The 25,255-nt window shown below is 48.1% G+C and overlaps 1 protein-coding gene across 3 annotated transcripts in view; it reads right to left on the bottom strand.

Moving 5' to 3' along the window:
• MTCL1 (microtubule crosslinking factor 1) overlaps nucleotides 1-13,353 on the bottom strand; it is a 115,723-nt gene extending 102,370 nt beyond the window's left edge. For all 3 annotated transcript variants that reach the window (XM_065932559.1, XM_065932561.1, XM_065932560.1), the window contains exons 1-2: nucleotides 12,014-13,353; nucleotides 1,953-2,177 (exon numbers count right to left, since the gene is read on the bottom strand). In XM_065932559.1, coding sequence (XP_065788631.1) covers nucleotides 1,953-2,177; nucleotides 12,014-13,066 — 1,278 coding nt within the window. In that variant the 5' untranslated portion in view covers nucleotides 13,067-13,353. The remainder of the gene's footprint in view (nucleotides 1-1,952; nucleotides 2,178-12,013) is intronic.
• Between the last annotated feature and the right edge of the window lie 11,902 nt (nucleotides 13,354-25,255).

Below are 25,255 nucleotides of genomic sequence, written 5' to 3'. Positions count from 1 at the left end.
GTCAAGAATTTGCCTGCCAAGGCAGGGGACATAGGTTCAATCCCTGGTCTGGGAAGATTCCATCAGCCTCGGGGCAACTAAGCCCATGCATCACAACTACTGAGCCTGTGCTCTAGAGCCTGCGAGCTGCAGGCAAGCCAACATGCCACAATTACTGAGGCCTGTGCACCAAGAAACTGTACTCTGCAACAAGAGAAGCCCACACTGCATGCTGGATCGAAGAGTAGCCTCTGCTTTCTACAACCAGAGAAACCTACATGCAGCAGAGAAGTTCCAGCACAGCCATAAATGAATAAATAAATAAAATAACAAATAATTTTTAAAAAGATCATCAAACATTTCCGTTTCTCAAAGTAATTTTTAAAGAACCCTACTTGCTTAAAAAAATAATTCTGTATTCAGTAGATACGTAATATAGTCAGGTTTTAAATTGCCTACTCTGGTAAAAACATTCAAATGCTATAAAGGGGGTTCAACATTTTCACTGTCTAAAAGGAACTAAGGAGGTTTTGTAACAGAAATATAAATCACCTTTACATCACACTGAATGACATCTTGTTATTGGTTTATAAATCTGAGTTACAAAGAGTCTTTTCCTGTAATTGTAATGAAAGGCTAAATGAGATTTCATAGGGACTCCGATAATAAGAAGGACATTATACATAATTCATCTCTAGATAAATGATTTGATAACTGGGGCAGGAGAGAGGCCACAGTGGAAAGGACAAATGGAAGAAAGTCTGGGGTATTTTCATCTTATTCCCGCTTCTGCCAATGATTCTCAAAGACATTTTAAACAATTAGTTATGACCCTATTTCTCTTTCAGTTAAGTCACCACTACAAGTCTTACTTGGTTTATGGTAATTTCAGCATTTCTGCACCCTAGAAACTTAAAATAACAAAAAATGTTAAGTGACTAGGGTCAACTTTTAAAAGTGATCTTTGACTAAAACTGAACTGATAATGAATCAATTTTTTAAAATATTCCAGATCTTTAGGAGTTTCTGCATAATTTCTAAAGAATGACCAGTGGGGGCAGGTATTAATTCTTTTTTTCTTTAATTGAAGATCTATGATTTATTTATTTATTCTTTTGGCAGGGGTGGTTTAAGATTCCAGTTTATATGGGGTATTTAAATCTTGGTTTATCAAAGCCATATGACTACACATACCCTACAAGCCATCAAACGACAAAGAATGTTTAAGCTAAAATCTGTTGAAAGAGAGAAACACTTAGCAGAACATCAAGAGCATGTGTAAGTGGACTTCCCTGGTAGTCCAGGGGTTAGCATCCTTGCATTGCAGGGGATATGGGTTCCATCCCTGGTCTGTAAACTAAGATCCCACATGCCCTGGCAGTAACTAGAGATTTCATGTGAGTGAATGAGTGAAAGTCACTCAGTCGTGTCCGACACTTTGCCACCCCATGGACTATAGAGTCAATGGAATTCTCCAGGCCAGAATACTGGAGTGGGTAGCCTTTCCCTTGTCTAGGGGATCTCCCCCACTCAGGGATTGAACTCAGGTTTCCTGCACTGCAGGCAGATTCTTTACCAGCTGAGCCACAAGGGAAGCCCAAGAGATTATGAAGATTATCTCGGGTGAGATTATGAAGATCTCATGTGCCACAACTAAGGCTCATCACAGCCAAATAAATTAAAAAAAAAAAAAAAAAGACCATGTGTAAGTGGGTCCTGAGGTCTGTACTTCAGCTCTTACAGCCTTCTCAGCATTTATCCCACTCCCAATCTTTCCTATGGAATCATCATCATAAATGATGCCATCTCTGCAGGTCATCAAACTTTAGATTCAAACCAAATACTGACCTAAACTGGATCTCTAAGATACCTTCGAGGAGGCAACCTGTAAAATTGTATGGAAGCTACCCCTCCTCCACCCGCCCGCTTCTCTGGGGAAGACATGTCCCGCCCACTGTCTGCCTTGCGCTCACCTTCAGGTCCTGTTCCAGACTTCTGATAAGCTCCCCATCCACCTGCCCGGTCTCCGCCACCTTCAGCCTCTTCTGCTCGGCCTTCCGGAGGCGGTACTGCAGGATTCGGCAGTTCTTGTTGGCGCGGTCCAGCTCCCGCCGCAGCTCCTGCAGCTGGTAAACCTCCTCCTCCAAGTAACTGTCTCTCATCTCTTCCATTTCCGCTCGGAGTTCATCCAACTCATCCTACACAAGCCAGACAGAGGGCACTGAGAAGCCAGGTCTATGGGACAGGATGAAGTCGCCCGTCCACCCCTGCCCTGCAGCTCTGTGAACTTTCTGCAGCCACCTGTCGACTTCCGGAAACATGTGTGCATACAGCCCAGGGACTCCGGAAATTCTCACACAAGACAGCATCACCAGATGTCTGTTCAGGTCTCATGGATCCAGAAACCAAAAACGAGCATGGCTTAGTCATCGCAGCCTCTCAGCATTTACCCCACTCCCAATCTTTCCTTACAGAATCCTCATCATAAATGATGCCATCTCTGCAGGTAATCAAACCCTAGATTCAAACCAAACGCTGACCTAAACTTGTGTCTCTAAGACACAAGCTAGGCAGTAAGATGAGTCAGACATTGCCTGCAAAGCACAAACTTCAGGGGGCTCATCCCTATGAATTGCCCGGGAATTATAACACATCCGCAAATGTCCTTAAAATGCTGTCCCGCCACACCAATCTTGGAACTACGTGACTCATGATTCTAAAGATAAAACCTTGTGTGCTATTTCAAATACACATCGGTTTGGTTTTTTTCCATTCCCCTGCCCTTCATCTCCCATCTCTACTCCACTCTGGGATCAACATGAAGACACTGGGATACAGAAGAAACCCGCGAGTTATTCCTGGCTCCCTCCCTTCCCAGCCAACGCAGTGCTGTCAGTTCAACATCCAACCTTCGGGTCTCTCTCCCCAGGGCTCCACCCACCACACTCATCCCACCTCCATCCTTCTTTAGGGAGCCACAGCTACCCCCTCACTCAGCACCAGCCTGCCCTCTCCCAGGGTCCAGGCGCAGGAGGCAGGTGACCTGTGATGGTTTCTCCTTAAAGAGCTCCTCCCCAGCTCCTGGCCGAGCTCACAGTAGGTAGATGGGTCAGAAGGCATGCAATGCCCCTTACCCCCACCATCTCTAGCCCAGGCACTGCCCCTCCAGTCTGTGTTTGCTAAGTCGCTTCAGTCATGTCCGACTCTGCAACCCTATGGAGTATAGCCTGCCAGGCTCCTCTGTCCACGGGATTTCTCCCAGCCAAGAATACCAGGGTGGGTTCCCTTTTCCTTCTCCAGGGGATCTTCCTGACCCCAGGGATTGAACCCTCCTCTCTATCTCCTGCATGGCAGGCAAGTTCTTTACCACGAGCGCCACTTTAAAGCCCCTCCGAGCTCCTACCACCATCTAATATTATCTTTCTTCCTATTGTTCATCCGTCACCCACACGGGAAGGTAAGCACCAGGAAAGCAGACACCTGGAGTCTCCCAGTGTCCATAGCAGCATGAGCCACACAGCAGGCCCTCAATGCATGTTTGTGGAATGAATACACTTGAACCGTGGTCACCACCTAGAAAGACCAGTTCCTAAACACGATGCAAACTGGACATCACCTCACATTGCTTTGTTCCAGTCTTGTAGCCTGATCATGGACAACTCTTCCCAAACCCACAGACACGGCAGTAGCATGAAGGGTATATTTTCTATAATAAAGGCTTCAGCGAGGAACAACTTAAAAAGTGGGAGGTTAAGAAAAGCATACTAGGAATTGTCTTGTTTAGTTTCACACCTGATGGCGTAAATGCCTCCACACTAGGATACTCTTGGTCATCTTTTCTTTTTTCTTTTTTTTTGGCTATGTCACGTGGCTTGTTTGCTCTTAGTCCCCAACCAGGGATAGAACCCAGGCCCTCGGCAGTGAAAGTGGAGTTCTAACCACTGGACCACCAGGGAAGTCCTCATTCCCATTTATTTTGTTCAACTAACACTGAGGCTCAAAGGAAAAACACACTCCCAAACACGGACACCCTAACTTATCAGCTCTCATTCTATTCAGTTTGTTCATGGAGCCTGGCCACTCTCGCTAATCCTGCATTTATTCTTAAAAACCAGGGATTTACTTACAATAAAGAAAAGAGTTTCCCAACATCAGAGCCTCAGGTAGACAAGAAATTGACTAGTAGTAAACCTCCTGCAGATTATTTTATCCTTTATAAGATCACATAGGAGATGTGTACCAAATGAACTGGGAACCCTTGTGGAAAAACAACAAATTGGCACAAACAGGGTGAAAACTACTGTCTAGCCAACCCCACCCGTGTGCAGCCCGCACCTGTAGGGGAAAGGTACATGTGAGGCATCTGATTGTCCCAAAGGCCGCCTGCAGGTTCTCCCACTCTGTCCACACCACCTGACCAAGAACACGATCCGCTCAGCTGACCATGGCTCCAAGTGGGGCCCCTTTCAATGACCCATCATGGGGAGCAGATGTTAAAACTGAAAGCTTTACCAACTTACTAGTAGTCAAACAAATAAAACATTTTTGCCTGCTAAAGATTCTTAAAGAATTTCTGCAGCAGTGGCGACAATCTCATTAAAAATAAAAGATGTTTGGGAATTCCCTGGTGGTCCAGTGGTTAAGACTCTGTGTTTCCAATGCAGAGGGCATGGATTCAATTCCTAGTTAGAGAACTAAGATCCCATGCAGTGGGGACAAAAAAAAAAATTACTTTAAAAAAATATAAGATGTTCTTATGTGTCTTAAGAAAGGTAAATCTTAGGGAATTGCCTCCAGTAGTTAAGAATTTGTCTTCCAATGCAGGTGGTGTGGGTTTGATCCCTAGTTGGGGAGCAAGAGCTAAGATCCCATGTGCTTTGAGGCCAAAAAAACAAAACGTAAAGCAGATGCAATATTATAACACATAGAGACTTTAAAAATGAATCACATTAAAAAATCTTTTAAAAAAGGTAAATCTTAATGTTGAAAATGTTATGACACATAAGCGAGTTTCATTGCCTTTTTTTTCTTCTTCATGGAGGACCCTTCATATAAATCTTGTTCCAGTAGGGAAGTTGGCTGGAATTGGGGTTTACTGGGTGGAACATAGAGGCCAGACAGTGGACAGAATGGACAGGCTGGGCTCTTCAGGGGCCTGGAGAACATACCAACTTCAGGAAGAGCCTTTCAACCTGCAGCAAAGAGGTGGTTTCTGATGCCGAATCCCCACACTGAGCCATGAGAGCCTTGCCCTTAACCCAACCCACGCCAGAGGGGACAAGCCACCACAGCCTACAAGCTTTCAAACAGGCCTATGCATGCCATCCTCCTATAGAGTACAGAGATAGTCCTGAATCTTCAAAATCAGGGTCAAGCTTCTCAGGTCCCTTCTGCAAATCTGATTTGACTTTGAGAAAAAGCTTAATCTATGTAGAGGTGTCTGAATACAGTTAATTATTACACTGGGTAACTAATAAAAATAGTTCAACAAAAGCAATAATCACTATACATATCCAGGGGTACCCACAAATATCCAATGGTGTTGGGCATTCCGTTTGTGAAGGCACTGTGCAAATGCTTTTCCTTCCATTGGAAGTGTTAGTCTCTTAGTTGTGTCCGACTCTGTGTGACCGCATGGATGGTAGCCCGCCAGGTTTCTCAGTCCATGGGATTCTCTGTGCAAGAATACTGGAGTGGGTAGCCATTCCCTTCTCCAAGGGATCCTGCCAGCCCAGGGATCAAACCTGGGTCTCCTGCATTACAGGCACATTCTTTACCATTTGAACCACCAGGGCAGCCCTTTCCTTCTAGAAAGCTTGTCAAGTCATTAATTCTGAAAATTACCTATTACTCAAACATGAATTTTAAAATGTGACAGTCATAAAAAAACATACGGTAGGACTTACAGATAAAAAAAAGTTCTCTGGTTTTTCAGATTTTGTAATGGGGGGCTCTTCATCAACCCTACCATTAAATGCTAGTTATGCTCTACAGACACCTGCACCCCCACTGTGGACTGAAAAAGCCTGTTCCAGGGCTGGATGTACCCACAACCTCCAGATCACCCAGCAGGCCAGATGTAAACAGCTAATAGTTCTTGGCATAAATAACCGCTAACATTAGTCGCTTTGAAAAGAAAATTAGGAAGAGATTGTAATTGCATGTATTTGAATCACTGCTTTTATAACTCATTTTATCTAAATTTGTGGACCAGCAGACACCCTTTCTCAAGCACCTCGCCTTTGTTACTAAGCCTACAATAAGCCTGCAGGGACACATAGCCCCCACAAGATGGACAAAGAGGCCAAACCCACACTGGTGAACACACCCAAAGTCTCTCGGCTGATAACTGGAAGCCCAGCTACAAACCCAGGCTCTCTGGCTCCACACACATACTCTTTCCAGTAAATGGGAGAAATTATCAGCAACCACCAGGTCATGTGAAACAAGAAGCTTTAAATCACACTTGCAAAAAGCCTGTCAGTGCAAAATAATAACAGCAAGCTAATGTTTACAACTTGACATTGTCAACGTGCAGGTATATTCATTTTCGCAACTGGTCCTCACCAAAGCACTGCAGTATACAGAAAAGGTATTAATACCCTCCATTTTTAAAATGAACATACCAAAACCCTAAAAGTTTAAACGGCTTCCAAACACTTGTCTGTTACAGGGACAGGACAAGGCCAGGGTTTCAACTCTTTTCAAAGAGCCTTGAAAAAAGCAATTTTCAGGTTCAGTGAAAAGAAGTTATAAGAAAGGCAAATTACAAACCATGTAGGCAGGAAGCAGACATTTGAAAAGCAAAAACTGTGATTATTCAGATTAGGGTCATGATGGGAGAGCGATTTTTCAAATGAACATCACATTAATTTTCTGACAGCACGCTCTAATCTAGAAAACATTATATCAAAGAACCTTAAAGATGTCTGCCATTTAAATGCTTAACAAACCCAATCAAGCAGAACATATAATGCTTCTGATAGACTAAATTTACACACGGTAAGCAAGAGAAGAAAACTGTTGGTTTTTAATACAGATAATAAGGAGAAAATTTCCCTTAATCAAGTTTTATATTGAATTAACAACAGGTCTGTCAGACACTCAAATGTTAGATCATTATCTCATTAAAAAGCTAATTTAGCTTTAACTAAATATACTTTTCAAATTCTGTATAGCATGAAACCTTGAAGTACTAGCGAGCTCCCCAACTATTCCCCTTCACCTGCAGATAACAAATCAAGCTTTATTTTATACTCATGAGTGTGTATATGTGTGCCCAGGAGCATCTGACTCTCTGTGGCCCCATGGACTGGAGCCCACCAGGCTCCTCTGCCCGTGGAATTTTCCAGGCAAAAATACTGGGTACCATTTCCTTCTTCAGGGGATCTTCCCGACCCAGGGATTAAACCCGACTCTTGCACTGGCAGGCAGATTCTTTTACTACTAGTGCTGTCCGGGAAGTCCCATGTGTGTGTGTTTTTTTTAATATATATATATATAAATCAGATTTAAGAAATAATGAGGTTTCATGTGTGCACTAGAATAAACCGAGATTAAAATGTCAAAGAAAATCTCTTTGAGGATAGTTTATCCACAAATATAAAAACCAAATCCCTGGTTTTCATAGTAAAAGTGATGAAAACCCTTGATCATACTGATGATCTTATCAGACCTTAATTCCCTTTAAACAACTTAAAATCAATAACTAGTCCTACTTTAATCACTCCCTCTTTAAACAGACTCAATTTAGACAGTGAGCATTCAGCTGGCTACTGTTGCAATAATTCCCTCCTCTGGGAGTTGCAGACCCTTAACTATTGTCTACTGTAATATACAAATAATCCACCTCCTTTCCCTCCCGTCAATGGAAATGTGCTCCGCAGAGTCCCAGCTGAGGTTCAGAAGGCACAGGGGGGCTCAGCCATTGTTTACAAGTGCCAGTTCATCCAGCAGCCATGGCCCCCCTGTGCCCTGGTCCACATTATCTCGCCACCTAAGATGATTACAGCTGCTTGTTTGCAGGCTGAATAAAGAATGGGTGTGGAAAGCAGAAGGTCAGGAAAGAATAGGGACACTGTCTGCTTCAACCTTCCAGAAGGGAGGGGTGTCGGCAGGGAGGAGATGAAGCACTTTATGCTCAGAACTGTTTATTCTTGCCTCAGTGTCCACCCCACCCCCACCCCTTCCTGGCCATTCAGAGCGCCTGGAATCTGCACGGCTGGATTTAACCAAATCTTTGCAGATCCTGAAACTCCCAAGGCCCCAAGAGAGAGGCAGGATGCCGAGGCCGGGCGAGTGCTGAGGCAGTGCAACCACTCCACCGGAATGGCCTCCCCAGGAGCCCACTCGAGAACTCACTGCTCTTCCACATTCCCGTGGTGTCTGCTCTGAGCTAGCAGGCACTTTGCTTGTTTTCACCAAAAAATAATTCTTAGGAGGTAACCGAAAGGGCAGAGCAAACTCAGCAGCCCTCCCCAGGCTGATCTTGGAGCCCCGCAGGACTGGGGCACTTTGGGGTACACTACTTGGGAGTGGGGGGAGGGGTGTCATGCTAGAATCCCCCGCCAACGTGAGAAGCATTTTCGAAATAGGCCAATGAATGCAAAGCAATTAAACCCTCCTGAAAAGCCTGTGGAAACAGAACATAATTAATATGTTCACAATGAGCTCCAGGGCTTGTCTGATTGTCTCTGAGCGCTGGACCAAAACACAGTGATGGTGGGCAGGCAAAGACCAAGATGGCCAGCATTTCTCAGACAGACTGGTGGTCACTAAGATGGACCTGAGTCTGGTCTGAGAAAGAAGCAAAGCTCTTTGGACAACTGACCTCAGTCTCGCATCTTCACTCCTGAAGCCTTCCAAATTGCATGCAAGTTCATTTGCGGTCAAGGGCCAACAGGGCTTTTCTGACTGCTTTCATGCAAAAAGCCTGGACAGAGTACTTACTCATCATCTAGTCACCCTGCTTCCCTGGTGGCTCAGTGGTAAAAAATCTGCCTGCCAATGCAGGAGATTGCTGGTTTGATCCCTGGGTTGGGAAGATACCCTGGAGGAGGAAATGGCAACCCACTCCAATATTCTCGCCTGGAAAACTCCATGGACAGAGAAGCCTGGCGGGCTATAGTCCACGGGCTTGCAAAGCATCAGAGATGACTTAGTGACTAAACAACATCATCTAGTCACCCTGGTGCCTTGTATGACAGTATGGCTCAAGGATGGCCCCATTCAGCGCCACACAGCAGAAGGCGGCGCTTCTCTGTTGACAGCTGATCTTTGGAAAACTACAGCAGTCTGGCTAAAAAACAAAATTCCACCCGAATTTCCCAATCAGTAACACATCATCCTTAGTTTTCTGATGATTACTCTCGGTTCATTCTTCTCAGTAACTTGCTGCTGCTGCTAAGTCGTTTCAGTTGTGTCCGACTCTATGCGACCCCATAGACGGCAGCCCACCAGGCTCCCCTGTCCCTGGGATTCTCTAGGCAGGAACACTGGACTTGAGTTTTATACAATAATGGTGATAGAACTGACCCAGGAAATCTTGTAATACTTGTGGTCACCATCCTCCAGAATATATCAAAGTGAAATTTCTGGGTGGAGTCTCCTACTTCTCATCTCCACAGTCCTATGCAACATCCCCTAAAGGAGGAGTAGGTCAGGGACTAATTTATCTGCCATCTGAAAAAAAAAAAAAAAAAAAAAAAACCACTGATGCACACTCTAAAACCCGTGTGCAAAAGCAGGCTTACAGCAAAGGTCATTGCTCTGTGAGGTCAGGGATACTCCCAGCCCGATTCCGCACACATGGGCAGGCTCACTGACCTTTAGAAAAGTCTAGCAGGACTGTTGTCTTTCGTCCCCAAATTGAATGACTGTCACTTAAGCTACTGAAGAGCCAACCACGTAACTCACACATGTGTTTGTGATCAGCCTGATGTCCCAGCCTCCTCAGACGGCCTCTGCCTCTTCTCTCCTGCTGTCAGAGGAGCCGCTGGGAGATGGACTCGGGTTGGAAATGTTTGGCCATGACCTTTCTCCGCAGGAAATGGCAACTGACATTTTCCACAAATTAAACACTGCCGGTGGGGTCTGTGGGACCCCAAACAGTCCAGTGGAGAGGTGTTCACTGTGGCCCTTTCACCTAAAAAGAGAGGTTCCCCAGAAAAGCTAAATGCTGGGTATGGCCCAAGCTAATAAGACAATTCTAAGGCAGGCATGGCTCTTCCCAGTCTTGATGGAAACAAGGATGTAGCCTGGAGCCTGGAGAGAACAGGGGTCTGGAGGCCGGGAAAATAACCAGTTGCATCACTTACTAGCTGGGTGACCTTGAACAAGTAGGTACGTATGTCTTCTTGGATTTCAGCAACCTTGTCAGTGAAATTAGGGTTGTGATAAATACAACAAAGATACCCGGTGTTGTGAGATTCGCTGAAATATCAAACACACCAGAGCAGACTCCAGGGTCAGACACCTACTTCCTTCACTGAGAATCCAACGATGTGAAAAAAAAAAAAGCAAATTACCAGCCGCCTCAGAGTGAGCCCTGAAATGATGCCAAACTGCCTGCCTTAAGATCAGATGTCATGAAAAACATCTTTTGGACCGAGGCTACAAAACTCAAAGATGGTCTTTCTCACCCTCAGGGAGCTTACCTCCAGGGCAGATTTACAAAAGCCCTGGTTTCACAACAGAGAAACGCTAATAACTGGCCCTTTCTCTTCCATACTCTCGCCTTTCACTCTGTTGTCTATTACATAAGAGTTGGTGACCAGAGCAAACGTACTACTGGAAACATTTCATTCGGAGTCCCCATCTGCTCTCTTTTCCCACCACGATTCTCCTCTGCCTCTTTGAATAGGGTAAAACCACCATGGGGGCTCCGTGGTGAGCAGAGCAGCCTCTGTGGCTTGGGTGTAGGAACACTCCTCATCCATTGCTCTGACCCCAGCTTAACTACACAGATCATCTCCACGCACCTTAAAAGCCCACATCCTTGTCCCACCAGCCACCTGGGGACCTCCATGAGGGAGAGTCAGCCTTTGCAGAGAAAATGGGGAGAATCACAAAATGCACTGACGGAGGAGGGCCGCTGCATTTAGGAGGAAATATATATTTAACCATCTTAACAGGAGGAGATTTACATGGTGGAGCTGTTGACTAACCTGAGCATCACAATAAATTAAGACGGATGCATTCAGTACCACCCTCCTTGCTTTGGAGTCACCCTGCGTGCCCTGACCTCCCCACCCCACACGGTCTAAATCCTCTTTTCTGCAGCGCCTGCTCTCCTCCTCCTCCTGGAAAACATGGAGTCAGACTTGTGCCCCAAAGCTACCAAGACCCAGAAGCCGCTCAGAGGAGGCCGCACCGCAAAGCGCTCGATGAACCCAGAGGCTGCGAGTCCCTCGAAAGAGCGGGCGCGAGTGGCCTCTCCTGACACGGAAAAACCGGCTGCTGGACGCGTACGAAGGCCCAGCCAGCAAGACAGCGTGGTCTCTCCACCCAGGCCGCGCTCAAGGGACTCCTGAACTGTAGGTTTATCACTGACCCGGCTGTCTGCACCCGAGGGAGACTCGGAGAGCACCCGGCCTTCTTAACTGCAGGAGAAGGGGAAGACTACAAGGCTGCACCCTCCGAGACCCGCACTCGGCCCACGGGCTCCCGCTGAGATTCTCGGCTGGGGACAATCCGCGCCCACAGGTGAGGGGGCAGGGGGTCGACTGCTTCTCCAAAAAGCGGTCACAGCCGCCTCTCTAGTTAACGCAGCATCAACTGGGGCAGAGGCATCCGCGCCACGCTAGACTTTCTAGAAACAAGTTAAGGGGGTGGAGAAGCGGCTGGACCCACAGGTCTCTCTGCTCCTTACACAAGTTTGGCTCTAGTTCCCAGCGCCCGGCGTGTGGAGCGCAGGAAAGTGATTGGCACTGGGAGGAAGCGCTTTCGGGGCCGGGACGCCGGGGCTCGCGGGGCCCCGCCCGCACCCAGACCTGGGGCCGCCGCCGGGACACCTGCAGCGGGGCAGGCTGCGCACCTTGAGATAGTCGTTCTCCGAGCGCAGCTCCTCCATTTCCCGCAGCAGCTCCTCCTCCGCCGCCGCCGGGACCAGCCGGTGCCGCTCGCCCGGCCCGTGCTCCCTGGGGGTCCCGGGGCCCGTTCGCTCCGGCGGTGCGCGCCCCGCGACATCCTCCACCACGCCGGGCCCCGGGGACGCCGAGGGGACCCCGCTGGGGCTGCTCCGACCCCCAAGGCAGGCGGCGGGGGTCGCGGCGAGAAGTCCCGGGGGCTCGGGGCTGCCCGGCGGCGCCCCCCGAGCTGGGGGGCTGGTCGTGGGGGCTCCTCGCAGAGGTTCCCGGTCGCTGGAGCCCGTGCCGGACTCGGCGTCGCTACTGGCGGCGGGGAGCAGGCGCTGCTCGTCGGAAAGAGGGTCGGAGGGGCAGTCGGAGAGATCGGAGCTGCTGTCTGTATGGCTGATGCGCGAGCCGGGGGCCGGGGAGCCGGCCGCGGAACTCACGGCGAGGATCACGGCGGGGACCGCGACGGCGGGGACCCGGGGCCCGGCGGCGCGGGCGGGGACCGTTCCGGAGGCGCGTTTGGCTCTGCGGCCCTTGGAAGCGGCGGGCGGCGGCTCGGCCCCGGGCGGCGGCTTCCCTACCCGGGGCAGCGGCTCGGCAGGCGCCGCGCGTGCCACCCTCCTGGGGCCCGGAGCGGCCTTAGCGCCGCCCGCTGCCCTGGCCCCGGCGCCCGGCGGCGGCTTGTCCTTCGCGCCGGGGGCGCCGCCGCTCCGCCGGGAGAGGCGGCCGGGCGCGGCCGGGGGCCCCGGCGAAGGCGGCGCCTTGCCCGCGAGGCTGGGAGAGCGCGGGGCGGCGGGCGCCGGGGCTCGGCCCGAGGAGGGGGCGGCCGGGCCGGGGGCCGCGGGCCGACCGTGCAGGTCCTTGAGAAACGGTCTGGCTGGCGAGGGCGCGCGGTGCAGCCGTCTCCGCTCCGCCAGCGGGTGGAGATGGTGGTGGTGGCGGTGGTGCTGGCCGGGCGGCTGCGGCTTCGCGTCCTGGGCGCCGCCGCCCGCGGGGCCGTTCAGCGTCTCCATGGCCGGGGCCCGGGCCGCGAGCAGCAGCTCGGGCGGCGGATGCTCCGGGCGGCGGCGGCGGCGTGCAGCCTCCCCGCGCGCCCGCTCATCACTGTCCGCCAGCCCCGCCCGGTCTGCGCCCCGCGCTCCTGCGCCGCCGCCGGCCCCGCACCCCGGCCCCGTGGATCCCTGCGGGGTTCGCCGCCGTCTCCGGCTCTCCTCGGGCCGAGGTCACCGGTGCTCGCGTTCTCCCGGCGCGGCGGCTCCCAGCCTTTTGCATCCCCGGCAAGCGGCGCGCCAGGCTCGCACACCCGCCCGAGTCCGGCGGCGGCGCTGGCTGCGCGCTCCCCGCTCCAGCGCCCTGCTCCCCGCCCACGGCCCGCCCTGATCCCCGCCCGCCCGGGCCCGCGCCCCCCCGCCCTCCGCCGCCCGGTGCGCATGTCCCGCGTCCAGCCAGCCGGCGCGGCGGTGGGGGCGGGGCTGCGCTCCCGGGCGGCGCGCGGTCTGCGGGGCCCCCAACCACTCCCCTCTCCGCCTGGGACCCTCGTGCTTGTAGGGGCTCATGAGACAGTGCGGGAGCTGGGGGGAGGGAGGAAGGGGGCTGGCGTAGAGGCGAGGTGGGGATGGGAGGAGGCTGGAGGCGGGGGAGGCAGCCGGTGTGCCTTCTGAGGGGTGCACCTCGGGGTGCCGGGTTGAACAATGCCCCCCCACAGGCCCCTGCATCCAGCCCGGCCTCCCAGGGCTCCCGAGTTCCGCCCCGCCAGAGCTGGGCCGGAGTCCACACTGGTTTGAGGACTGGTGTGACCACCGCCCCCCCTCCCTCCCCCAGCCCCGCAGCGCCCTATCGCGTCCGAAGGTGCACGGGGCTCCACAGTTGGCACCCAGAGGCCTCTGGAGCTCCAGGAAAGAGCCGCTGTCCGACACAGCTCGCCGAGCCCCGGGTCAGTAAGGGAACTCACATGTAGAGTCGGCTGCGAGCCAGGCCCTAGTAGACGCCCCACAGGCATTGTTTCATTTCACCCTCGGAACAAGCCAGACTCTGAACTCCTTCTGTCTTGTTGAAGGACGAGGCGTGGGCGCGGGAGGTGAAGTCAGTGCAGTGGCCCGTGCACGCTGGCCCAGACTCACACCAGGGCTTGTGCAATCCTGGGTCCTACACGTCCACCCCTCGCAGAATGGGGCTGTTAGACCACTGGAGAGTCTTAACGTGGGCCACTGACCTTTTCAAACCTCTGTTCCCGCCCCTGTACAATTAGAAAGTACCTCCACCTGAGTGTGGGGTCTGATCAAGGATGAGAAAACCCTGTGTCAACTGTAAAGTGCTTTTCAATATCAGTGAGTGCAGATTTATCCCAGGTGTTGGATTGTAATAGAGAAAAACCTCCCTGTTCTGTTACAAGTTAATCACTAAAGGCATGCTGCTATAAACTTACGTTATAATGGCTTGCCCATCTCTGGGAACCCCACCTGCCAGGGAATGAGCTTCAGGCTCCAACACCTTTGTTAATCTACCAATAGATTCCCTGACCAGGTCCCACCTGTGAATGGCTGCAGGAAGGAAGAAATTAACAGACCCCCTCCAGAGTTGGGCCAGAAACCAGTCTCTAGTCTCTCCCCTTTTTAGTATAAAAGAAGCCTGAATCCTAACTTGGGGGAGATGGCGCTTTGGGACAGTAGGCCATCATCTTCTGGGGCTGCTAGCTTTCACTATTACTTGTGCCAACAGCTTATCTCTGGACTTACTGGCTTGTCAGGCGGTGAGCAGAGCGAGCTGGGACTCAGTAACAGGATGGTGGGTGGGTAAATATTCAGGGAATAAGGGTCAGTCTGCCAGTCTAGCTAGAGGCAAAGGCAGGCAGTGCTTAGAAGTTGCTGGGGTGGCCAGGGACCCTGAGCCTGGGTGAGTGCCTGGGATGTGTAGGTGAGTGCCCAGGATGTGTGCAGGGCAGAGGTTGTAGGTAAGACGACCCTTAGGGTGGATGAGACCAGCTGTCCCAAGGGGAATTTGGATGTTATTCTCAAGGCGAGGAACTGCTGGAAGATGCTGAAAGTGAAAAAAAGAGAAAGTGTTGGTTGCTCAGTCATATCTGACTCTTGTGACCCCATGGACCTAGCCCTCCAGGCTCCCCTGTCCATGGAATTCTCCAGGCAAGAATACTGGAGTGGGCAGCCATTCTCTTCTCCAGGGGATCTTCCTGACCCAGGGATCAAACCTAGGTCTCCTGCATTGTAGACAGATTCTTTAGCATTTTAGCCACTGGGGCAATGTCTGCTTAGAAGGATCCCAGCAGCCAGGAGAGGGAGGCAGGTGAAAGGGAATAGTTAGTGGCTGGGGCCCAAAGTATAGATGAGGGCAGTGGTAGTAGGAATAGAGAAAAAAGGGGACAGAACTGTGATGAGAAAAGAAAAACAGAACCAGTAAGGGAAAAGAATCTGAAAAAGAATCTGTCTGTCTAACTGAATTTCCGTGATGTACACCTGAAACTAACATGACATTGTACATCAACTATGCTCCAATAATATATGTACATTGAAAACAAAACGCAAAAAAAAGGAAAACTAGACTCCAAAGTCTGTGATCTTAACCTTAAATCACCCTACTTAGCCACCTCCTTCAAAAAATGCAGGATAAAGTCATCACTGATGCAATAGCTATGAAGACCACAGCCATCTATTATGGGGTATTTGCAGAAAAAAGACACAGGTGGTGACAACACTGCAGAAAGGCTGACTGCGCCCTGCCCCCACGCCGGTCCCGCCAGCGGTCCCTAGAGGGCGCTGCAACGCTCCCGGCTGCAGGTGGTTTGATCATCACAAAGTGGCTGCTGGCTGTCAGACCTCCCGGAGCTCAGCCGCCTTGAACTCGGGGACATTCTCCTCCACCTTCTTGCAGACACCCAGACGTCTCCGACACCCTCATTTTTCTCGAGAGTTATATCCAGGACTCAGCGCAAGCTTGCCAGCTCCTCACACCACATCTAATCTTGCTAAGGGCCAGCTCAAAATGTTGCAGTCAGCTAGTTTTTCAAAAATATCAGCCAGCCTTGTCACCTGCTTCCTTTCCCTCAGGTAATAAGTCAAACAAACTTCGTCCTCTGAACGATGAGCCTGGCGACTGTTTCCACTGGACACTGGCGAGGAGGAATGCTGTCTCTGTTCCCAGTAGGCAGTGCGTTACAGGTGTATAGGGACACCTGCTTGCATCATGAATATTTTTAAAGTCACAGGTGATTTTGAAATAATGTTTTGTTCTTGTTAATCAAGTTAGTCCAAAGGCATTAGGGGTTTGCTATTTAAAGGAGCCTTTAAAGCACTTTGTTCTGGAATGAATGCTTAGTCACTCAGTCGTGTCCGCCTCTTTTTGACCTCACAGACTAGCCCACCAGGCTCCTCCGCCTGTGGCGTTCTCCAGGCAAGAACACTGTAGTGGCATGCCATTTCCTCCTCCAGGGGCTCTTTCTGACCCAGGGAAGGAACCTGCATCTCCTGCATTGGCTGGCAGACTTTTTTACCACCTGAGTCACCAATATCAGTGGAATAATCTCCAATACCTTAAAATGCAAGAAAAGCAAACTTGGAGTGAGAGAATTCTAGTCTGTTTGCAGAGTTATATAAAGTGGAATAAATTTTTTTTGGTTTGACTCATAGAGGGGAAAACATACGACTGCCTGTGGCTGACAGTCACCCGAAGAACATCTGTAGCCTCAAAACCTTGACCACGGCACTTAACTCTTTTCTAGTTTTTCCCTCTTATTTTAACACAAAGGCACATTCAGAATATGAATTCGTCTGATCTAAGTCAGAAGAAGTTGCCTCTTTAAAAAGAGTGGAAAAAAAAAAAGACTTAACAGAGGGGGCTATTTTTTGCTGTTTCAGGAATGGTGGGGTTGAAAAGGGACAATGGGAAGTCAGGGGGCCCACTTGGGGATCCCGGTGTGTCCCAGCTGCCCCTGCAGGGTTACAGCCAAAATGCCACATGGGGCTTGATGCGGGCCAGCCCTACAGGGGCTCCCAGACCCCTTCACCTGACCAGACTGGCCCCTGTGTGTGGCGTGGTGGTTCCTGATGACTTCCGAGGCCCATAAACCCTGAGGACATCAGAGCCTCCTGGGGAGTTTGTTATAAATGCAGGTTCTGTGGCCACAGGCCCGGGAGCTCTGATTGAGAAGGTGGAGACTGGGATCCAAACTTTTAACAAATTCCTTTGATGCAGATGACCCTCTGACCACACCTGAGAAGCCCTGGGTTAGTTTTGAACACAGCTCCAAGCGTCACACACTTGTCAATTGCACTTCCTCCTGGTTCCGGTTGAAAGTCCTTCTGTAGCTGGTGGGAGATTCTGGCTGATAAGAGATGCAAAGACCATGATTAAGGCTTAGCCAGTTAAGCTCCAACTATAGACAATGTGCAGTGTCCAGGCCTGTCCTAAAGCCAGTCTTGAGTGGTAGGCGTCCGTCTGATCTGAGAACCCAGAGCGAGGAGCTACGTGCGGGGGGAAGGAGGCTCTTTGCTCCTGAGCAGTGGTTCTTCATGAGGAGAGAGTTCCCTGGTGGAGTATCTGGGAAGTTTGTTGTGGTATTGTTTGTTGTTGCAAAAATTGGATCGGGAGCACCAGTTGAATTTCTGAGGGGAGTCAGGATGCTGTGTGTTTTGCAATATTCCCAAAGAACTGTCCCCCTCCCCCAACCATTACTGCACAACTTCCCAAAGTCCTCCTGAAACATTCACAAAGGTTAAAAAATCTGCTTGCTATCATCTGAGCCTAGGGCCTAACTACTTGTCTTAGTCCAGACGGGCTACTGTGACAGAATTTCACAGACTAGTGGCTTGTAAGTAACAGACATTTACTTCTCATCTTTTGCATGTTGCAAGTCTGAGCTCAAGATGCCAGCAAAGTCAAGTTCTGGGGAGAGCCCATCATCTTTTCCAGCCCTCACCTGGAGAAGGGGCAAGGGATCTCTCTGGGGGCTCGTCTATAAGGACCCTAATCCCTACCCTGCAGCCTCCACCATCTTGAGCTAATCACCTCCCGAAGGCCCCACCTCCTAACACCATCCACCTGGGGCACTAGAATTTGATGAGGTTTGGGGGGACCTGGGCTTCCCTGAGAGCTCAGTTGATAAAGAATCCACCTGCAATGCAGGAGACCCCGGTTCAATTCCTGGGTTGGGAAGATCCTCTGGAGAAGGGATAAGCTACCCACTCCAGTATTCTTGGGCTTCCCTTGTGGATCAACTGGTAAAGAATCCGCCTGCAATGTGGGAGACCTAGGTTCGATCCCTGGGTTGGGAGGATCCCCTGGAGAAGGGAAAAGGCTACTCACTCCAAGTATTCTGGAAAATTCCATGGACTGTATAGTCCATGGGGTCACAAAGAGTCGGGTACAACTGAGTGACTTTCACTTTCACTTTGAGGGGACCCAACATTCAACCTATAGCACTGCTTCACACCTAAACACAACACTTTCCCATATAAGGCAGTATTTTTAGTGTTGTTTTAGTATTCGTGTATACTTTTTAAAGGTAATTTTAACTATTTTTGGCTGCACTGGGTCTTTGCTGCATGCAGGCTTCTCATGGCAGTGGCTTCTCATCGTGGAGCACAGGCTCTAGGGTGTGCAGGCTTCAGTAGTTGTTACTTATGGGCTCACTAGCTGTAGTGTGAAGGCTCAGTTGCCCCACTGCATGTGGAAATTTCCTGGACCAGGGATCGAACCGGTGTTCCTTGCATTACAAGGTGGATTCTTAACTACTGGAGCACCAGGGAAGCCCCAGTACATACTTTTTTTTCCCCAAAAGGCATGCGGCTGCAATAGAAATCAAGACTAGACTTCATTTTATTTGGAAGTTTTCAGTGAAGTTTTCATCTTTGATCATTTCATCAGCAATGGCAGTGCCACTCAAATTATTTGAATCATCAATATAACACACCTGTATTTGCATTTTAGCAGTTGTCTCTATGCATAAGATCTAAGTACTTCATTGTCTATATTTTCTAGTGTATTTGTAACCTTTATATGTTGAACACCTGAAGCTTAAGACAAAAAGCAGTATTTACTTCAAATCATAAATTTATAAAAATTTTTGACATCTTATATCAGAAAATGTCTATGATATTACTTTTCAATGGCACTATTTCCCTTAGCATTCATTCTCAATTTTAGAATGTGGAATAATCACCTAGCAAGTTTGTTTAAAGGCTTCCCTGGTGGCTCAGTGGTAAAGAATCTGCCTGCAATGCAGGAGATGCAGTTTCAATCCCTGGGATAGGAAGATACTCTGGAGGAGGAAATGGCTACCCACTCCAGTATTCTTACCTGGAGAATCCCATGGACAGAGGAGACTGGCAGGCTATAGTTCATGGGGTTGCAAAGAATTGGACATGACTTCACAACTGAACAACAGCAGCAGCAGCATATGTTGAAATACATATTTTAAATAACTTTCTTATTTCTCTTTTATATTACTATAGTGAATTATATTGATTTTTAAAAATTCATGTTTCGGGAAGAGATTCCACACTGATTCTTCTTTCACAAAAGTAAAGGGCATTTGTAAGAGCAAGCTAGGCAACATGCTGCCCTAGTTGGGAACCACGACTCCTAAAGAGAAAAGAGCTGAGCTATTGTGGAGGGTTGGGAAGATCCCCTGGAGAAGGAAATGGCAACCCACTCCAGTATCCTTGCCTGGAAAATCTCATGGACAGAGGAGCCTGGTGAGCTGCAGTCCATGGGGTGGCAAAGAGTTGGGCATGACTGAGCCACGAACACTTACTTATTGTGGAGGGTGCCCCCTCGTGGTGAGTTCTGGGATGGCACACCTTCCCCACAGGAAGAAAATTGCAGAATTTAGGTGTCCCCTCCAAGCAGAGAGGAAGAGGAGTTTGGTGATTCTAAGACATGTCCTTTCAATAAAGGAAGCAGTGTTCCCTTATGCATGCTTGCTAAACTTGAAGTTAAAAATTCTGACTCCTTTCCTCTTACAACATAACTACTGAAATTTGTAAAATTATTTTTATAATGATTGTGAGATTCTCAGCTTGATGTATGTTGAAAATATATTGCTGAAAAAAAGGAAAGCTCAGAACTTCCCTGGCAACCCAGTGGGTAAGACTCTGCACTTCCAATACAGGCACATGGGTTCAGTCCTTGGCCGGGAACTAAGGTCCTGCATGCCACATAGTGCCACCAAAATAATAATAATAATAATAATGAATAAGTAAATGAAAACTCATCAAAGCATCTTTCCTGATTGGGGACATTAATGACTTACATTGTAATCCCTTTAGTTTAGAATGTTGCTCATTTCCTCATGCAGATTTTGAAATGTAAGGCATATCTTGTTTTATTGTAAGTAACCATTGTTTATTTGCCTACATAGAGAGTTACAACCTTTTAGAACAGAAATGGAGATATGATGCTAATAATGACTTTCCTCTTGCTGACTTGGGCATTTCAGCCCAATTACAATGCTCATCTTTTCATACAAAATAAGAATAGTTTCACATGGAAAGCAGAAACAGGCATTTGTAAATTTCATAGCAGAGTGTACTTATGGGATAAATTTTGTGACTAATCCAGGAGACAGAACACTGCAAGATTACACATGCAAGGGACTTCCCTGGCTGTGCAGCGGTTAGGACTCTGAACTTTCACTGCCAATGGCCCAGGTCCAGCCCCTGGTTGTGGAACTAACAGAGCACATGGCAAAAAACAACAAAAAAAAAAAAAAAAAAAAAAAACCACATACAAGGTATATTTTTTATTTTTTGGCCACACTACACAGCCTGTGGGATCTTATTTTCCCAACCAGGGATCCCTGCATTGGAACTGTGGAGTCTTAACCATTGGACCACCACGGAAGTCCCCAAAATACATTTTAATGATTAATTCTATATAAAATTACTGTCAAGCACATTTTAGGAATGAAGATATAGAATGTTGTGGGTTTGCCTGGTCACAGTGGTTGGACAAAAGAACTCAGTCTTCCTGAGCTTTTGAGACATAATCTATAAAATTAGGGAGTTGAACTGAAGTTTTACGTATGTATCTAAGGACTGGGGTAAACTTTTCAGTGCCATTTTAATTATCAACATAGGATTATCCATAGGAAACTGTAAGTCACCTCTGTTCATTCTCAGATAAAATATACTCAAAGAATATGAACTAATTTTCATAGAAGAATAATATAATTAAAGGAGGTAATAGGATGGAATAAATATGACAAATGTTAGACATGTTCCTGATTACCCTACTGCAGCAGTGTTTAAGCGGAGAAGGCAATGGCAACCCACTCCAGTACTCTCGCCTGGAAAATCCCATGGATGGAGGAGCCTGGTAGGCTGCAATCCATGGGGTCGCTAGAAGCCGGACACGACTGAGTGACTTCACTTTCATGCATTGGAGAAGGAAATGGCAGCTCACTGCAGTGTTCTTGCCTGGAGAATCCCAGGGACGGGGAAGCCTGGTGGTCTGCCGTCTATGGGGTCGCACAGAGTCAGACACGACTGAAGTGACTTAGCAGCAGCAGTGTTTAAGAGATTCATAGTGTTATTCCTTAGGCCAAGTCCATTTCATATTTGCCTCTTTAAAATTTTAAATGTCAGGATATAGGAATTTGAGGGCTTCCCTGGTGGTTCAGTGGTAAAGAATCCGCCTGCAATTCAGGAGATGAGGGTTTGATCCCTGAGTCGGGAAGATTTCCTGAAGAAAGGAATGACAACCCACTCCAGTATTCTTGCCTGGGAAATAACATGGACAGAGGAGCCTGGCGGGCCACAGTCCATGAGGTCACAAGGAGTTGGATGAGACTTAACGACTAAACAACAACAAACAAGGAATTTGCGCCCAGAGAGAGGTCTTAGGAAGCACTGCGATCCTCTCGCTCATCAGTCACTATCTAGAAATCCCCATGCCTGGTATCCACTGGCTGCAGTTCCAAAGAAGGCCTCCTTTCCATAGTTAAGAGGTTCATGACTATAGTTATGGTGATCATATAATTTATCATCCAAAGCGTAGAATATTTGACAATGAATGGGGACATTTATTAATTATGTGAGGCAATGGACATGAACTAGACTCGGGCAGATGGCTCAGGCTGTAGAGTTGCCTGTGGTTAAAATCCATTCCTCAAGGTAAGAATGTCTCCAGATTGGATCAGGCTGACTCATGTTTACATCTGATGCTAAGACAGGGGTCTAACTCTTTTCACATTGTTTATCTCTTTTTAAAAAGATAATCGGGGGAGAAGCCCACTCAAGAATATGCATAGCCGGCCCATCCACTCACTCATGTATATACTCAATCATTCAGAGATTACGAAGATTGGCACAACACTATAAATCAACCATAATTCAATTTAAAAATAAAAGCAAAGATTATCATTGACCACCTTCTAAAATGCTAGGTTATATATAGATACTGGGAATCATAGGGATGAAAATCTGCCTTTATGGGGCTCAGCATCTCATATAGAGAATGTTACGAGGAGGAGGAAAGCCATCCGGATACCAGAACCAGCCTCTAGATCACCTCGGCCTCCAGCTTCCTAGGATCTGGCCTGGCTCTCAAAGTCGAGCCCTGTCATCTCCTGTTAAACACAAATCTCGGCATCAGACAAGACCACTCTGGGACTGAGATGGATCACAAGATCACTCTGCAGTCTGTCTGAACATAGATGAAAGCATGAACATTTCCTAAACCATGGAAATGACCAAATACCCCTTTCTCTCAGCTATGTGACCTGCTGCTTCTTATCAGTTACAGCCTCTGTCCTGCTCAAGTGGTCCCTCCTTTCAGGTAAGATTTATTAACATATACAATTGTAGAATTGCCCCCACTTCCTGACAGCATCCAATCCACAGCAAAGCCCCGCCTTGTTGGACCCTCCCCAAGTCATCCAATAAGGGTCAGAATCCATATCCTACTGAGGACTCCCCACGGTGCCCACCCCTCCACTGCCATGAGTGATAAACCCAATGATAAACCAGCCAGGGTATGTGAGCTCCTGGTGAGTTGATAATTATGACTGTCTGCACAAGGCAGGGAATCCTGATGAAACTGAACATACCACCCGTTCTCTGTTTTTGCAAATACATCAACGTGTGAAACAGTTTTTGTGATTTAATGGGTCTTGTCTCTCCTTGAAAAAGACTGCATACATATAGAAAAAACATTATCGATATATATAAAGGCTATACATCTTCTGAGCAGCTAAATCTGCTTACTCATTGCCCAGATTGAAGCCTATTTTGGATATGAAGAGAAAGTCTTTTAGCTCCACATGACTTTTGAGAATGTCTTTTGTTCCACAGGGAAGCAAGGATGGCATCTTTGGCACCATCGCGATGCCATTTTATAATCTAGGTCCGTGATTTCATGAACTCCCAAGTCCTCTCTGCTGTGCACTGAAGTTGTATTTATTAATTTCTATTTTCTCTGCAGGAGGCTTCTCAAATAGAATTTGAAGGCTGTAATTGCTCTCGTCCCTACAAAGATAAGTGAAAGGACTTCCCTGGTGGTACAGTGGATAGGAATCCACCTGCCAGCGCAGGGGACACAGGTTCCATCCCTGGTCCGGGAGGATTCCACGTGCTGCAGAGCGACTGAACCTGTGCTCTGCAACAAGAGAAGCAGCCACTGCAGTGGGGAGTAGCCCCCGCTCCCTGCAACTAGAGAAAGCCCCCACGCGGCAACAAGGACCCAGCACAGCCAAAAATCAATCAATCATATATATATGTAGAAAGATAAGTGAAATAGGGCTGTCTCCAGAAGTACAACTGGATGGTCTCTGAAAGGACGCTGTCTAGGTGGGGTCACCTTTCAAGGATGCTGTAGAGGAAATTCTTATCTGGGCAAAGGGTTTGCGTTCAGGGTTGTGGTTACATTCAGACTTCTCCCATAGACTGTAACCTTCCATAGAGCAGAGCCATGGGGTAGTACAGAAATCTGCACCCAATAGATGGTTGGTTAATGGTCTTTGCCTGTTATAATAACTGATTTAACTCCCCAGGGGAAAAAGTACTGGGTTGGCCAAAATGTTCATCTGAGTTTTTTTTTTTTTAATGGAGAAACCCAAATGAACTTTTTGGACAATCCAATATGTACAATCATAAGAGTTGCCTTTCTTCTCTTTCCTTCTACGATTCTTTTTTTTTTTTTTAAATGAATCCTTTTCTTTTTTTCCTAGCTCATACCCTTAAAAGTTTCTACAACCGTATCAAGTTTAAGGGACTTACTACTTAAAACAACTTAGAATTGTCCTCTGCTTAAATCTCTCCTTCCAAATTAGCCACCCTATAAGATTCTAGAATCTTAGGCACTATTCTATTCTCATAGAACATTCTGGATTTCATTTGTGCTTTAATCACTAAAAATGAGGGCAACCAAAGTTTTCGTCTACATCATTTCTGTATATATTTCCAGGGAGAGATGGACCACAAGCTCAGTTATCTTATAGTTTTCCATATAGAGACTCATTTTAATTTCAATTAATAAAGTGTAGAGAAATAAAAATCAAACACATCAGCAGTTACTACCTCCTCTAGGCCAGGAACTGTTCCAACATGAACCACAAAGCAGATTCATACCCTTTAAAGAATTTGTAAATTCAGAAATGCTGGGAGCAGGCATTTTTTATTTATTTTTTTTTTGAGAGGCTTGAAAGGTACAGAGAGTCCCTGTGTGTAATTTTTGCATGGATTTTGGGCCTTGTACCTCCTGAAATGGACATATAGTGGACTGAAAGGTGCCACTGAGAGACAGCTTTCTTCGCTAAACTACAGCTGGTATTTTCACAGCACTTGGCCCTTCCTGCAGAGCTTCAAGATGCCAGAACCCTTTCATCCAACTGGAATCCACCAACCCCAGCTTTCTTCTCGGGAAAACAACATGTAAGAAACAGACAAAAACAAAAATTCAGCCAAGTTAAGATAACCAAACCATTTAAAATTGACAGAAGCTGTCTGACATGGAAAATATAAATACTGAACTCCCTTGTTTATGAATGTGACTGACAGCGAACCACGTTAGAGTGTGGAGACCCAGTGACAGGCCCTTGGCTTTGTTCCTTGTCTCTGAGGATGGTTGATCAGGAAAACAACGCAGAGGTGCTCTGTGACCCATTCTGTAGATATCTTTTACCTTCATTCATTTCTACACACTGTTCATTTGTTCTTTCAAAAGATATTGCAACAGGCATTGAATTTACCTAA

The sequence above is a fragment of the Muntiacus reevesi genome, chromosome 4 (genome assembly GCF_963930625.1).
Source record: "Muntiacus reevesi chromosome 4, mMunRee1.1, whole genome shotgun sequence".
Classification (NCBI taxonomy): Eukaryota; Metazoa; Chordata; class Mammalia; order Artiodactyla; family Cervidae; genus Muntiacus; species Muntiacus reevesi.
The sequence above is the reverse complement of the archived record's forward strand: the minus strand, read 5'-3'. Positions and strand labels throughout refer to the sequence as shown.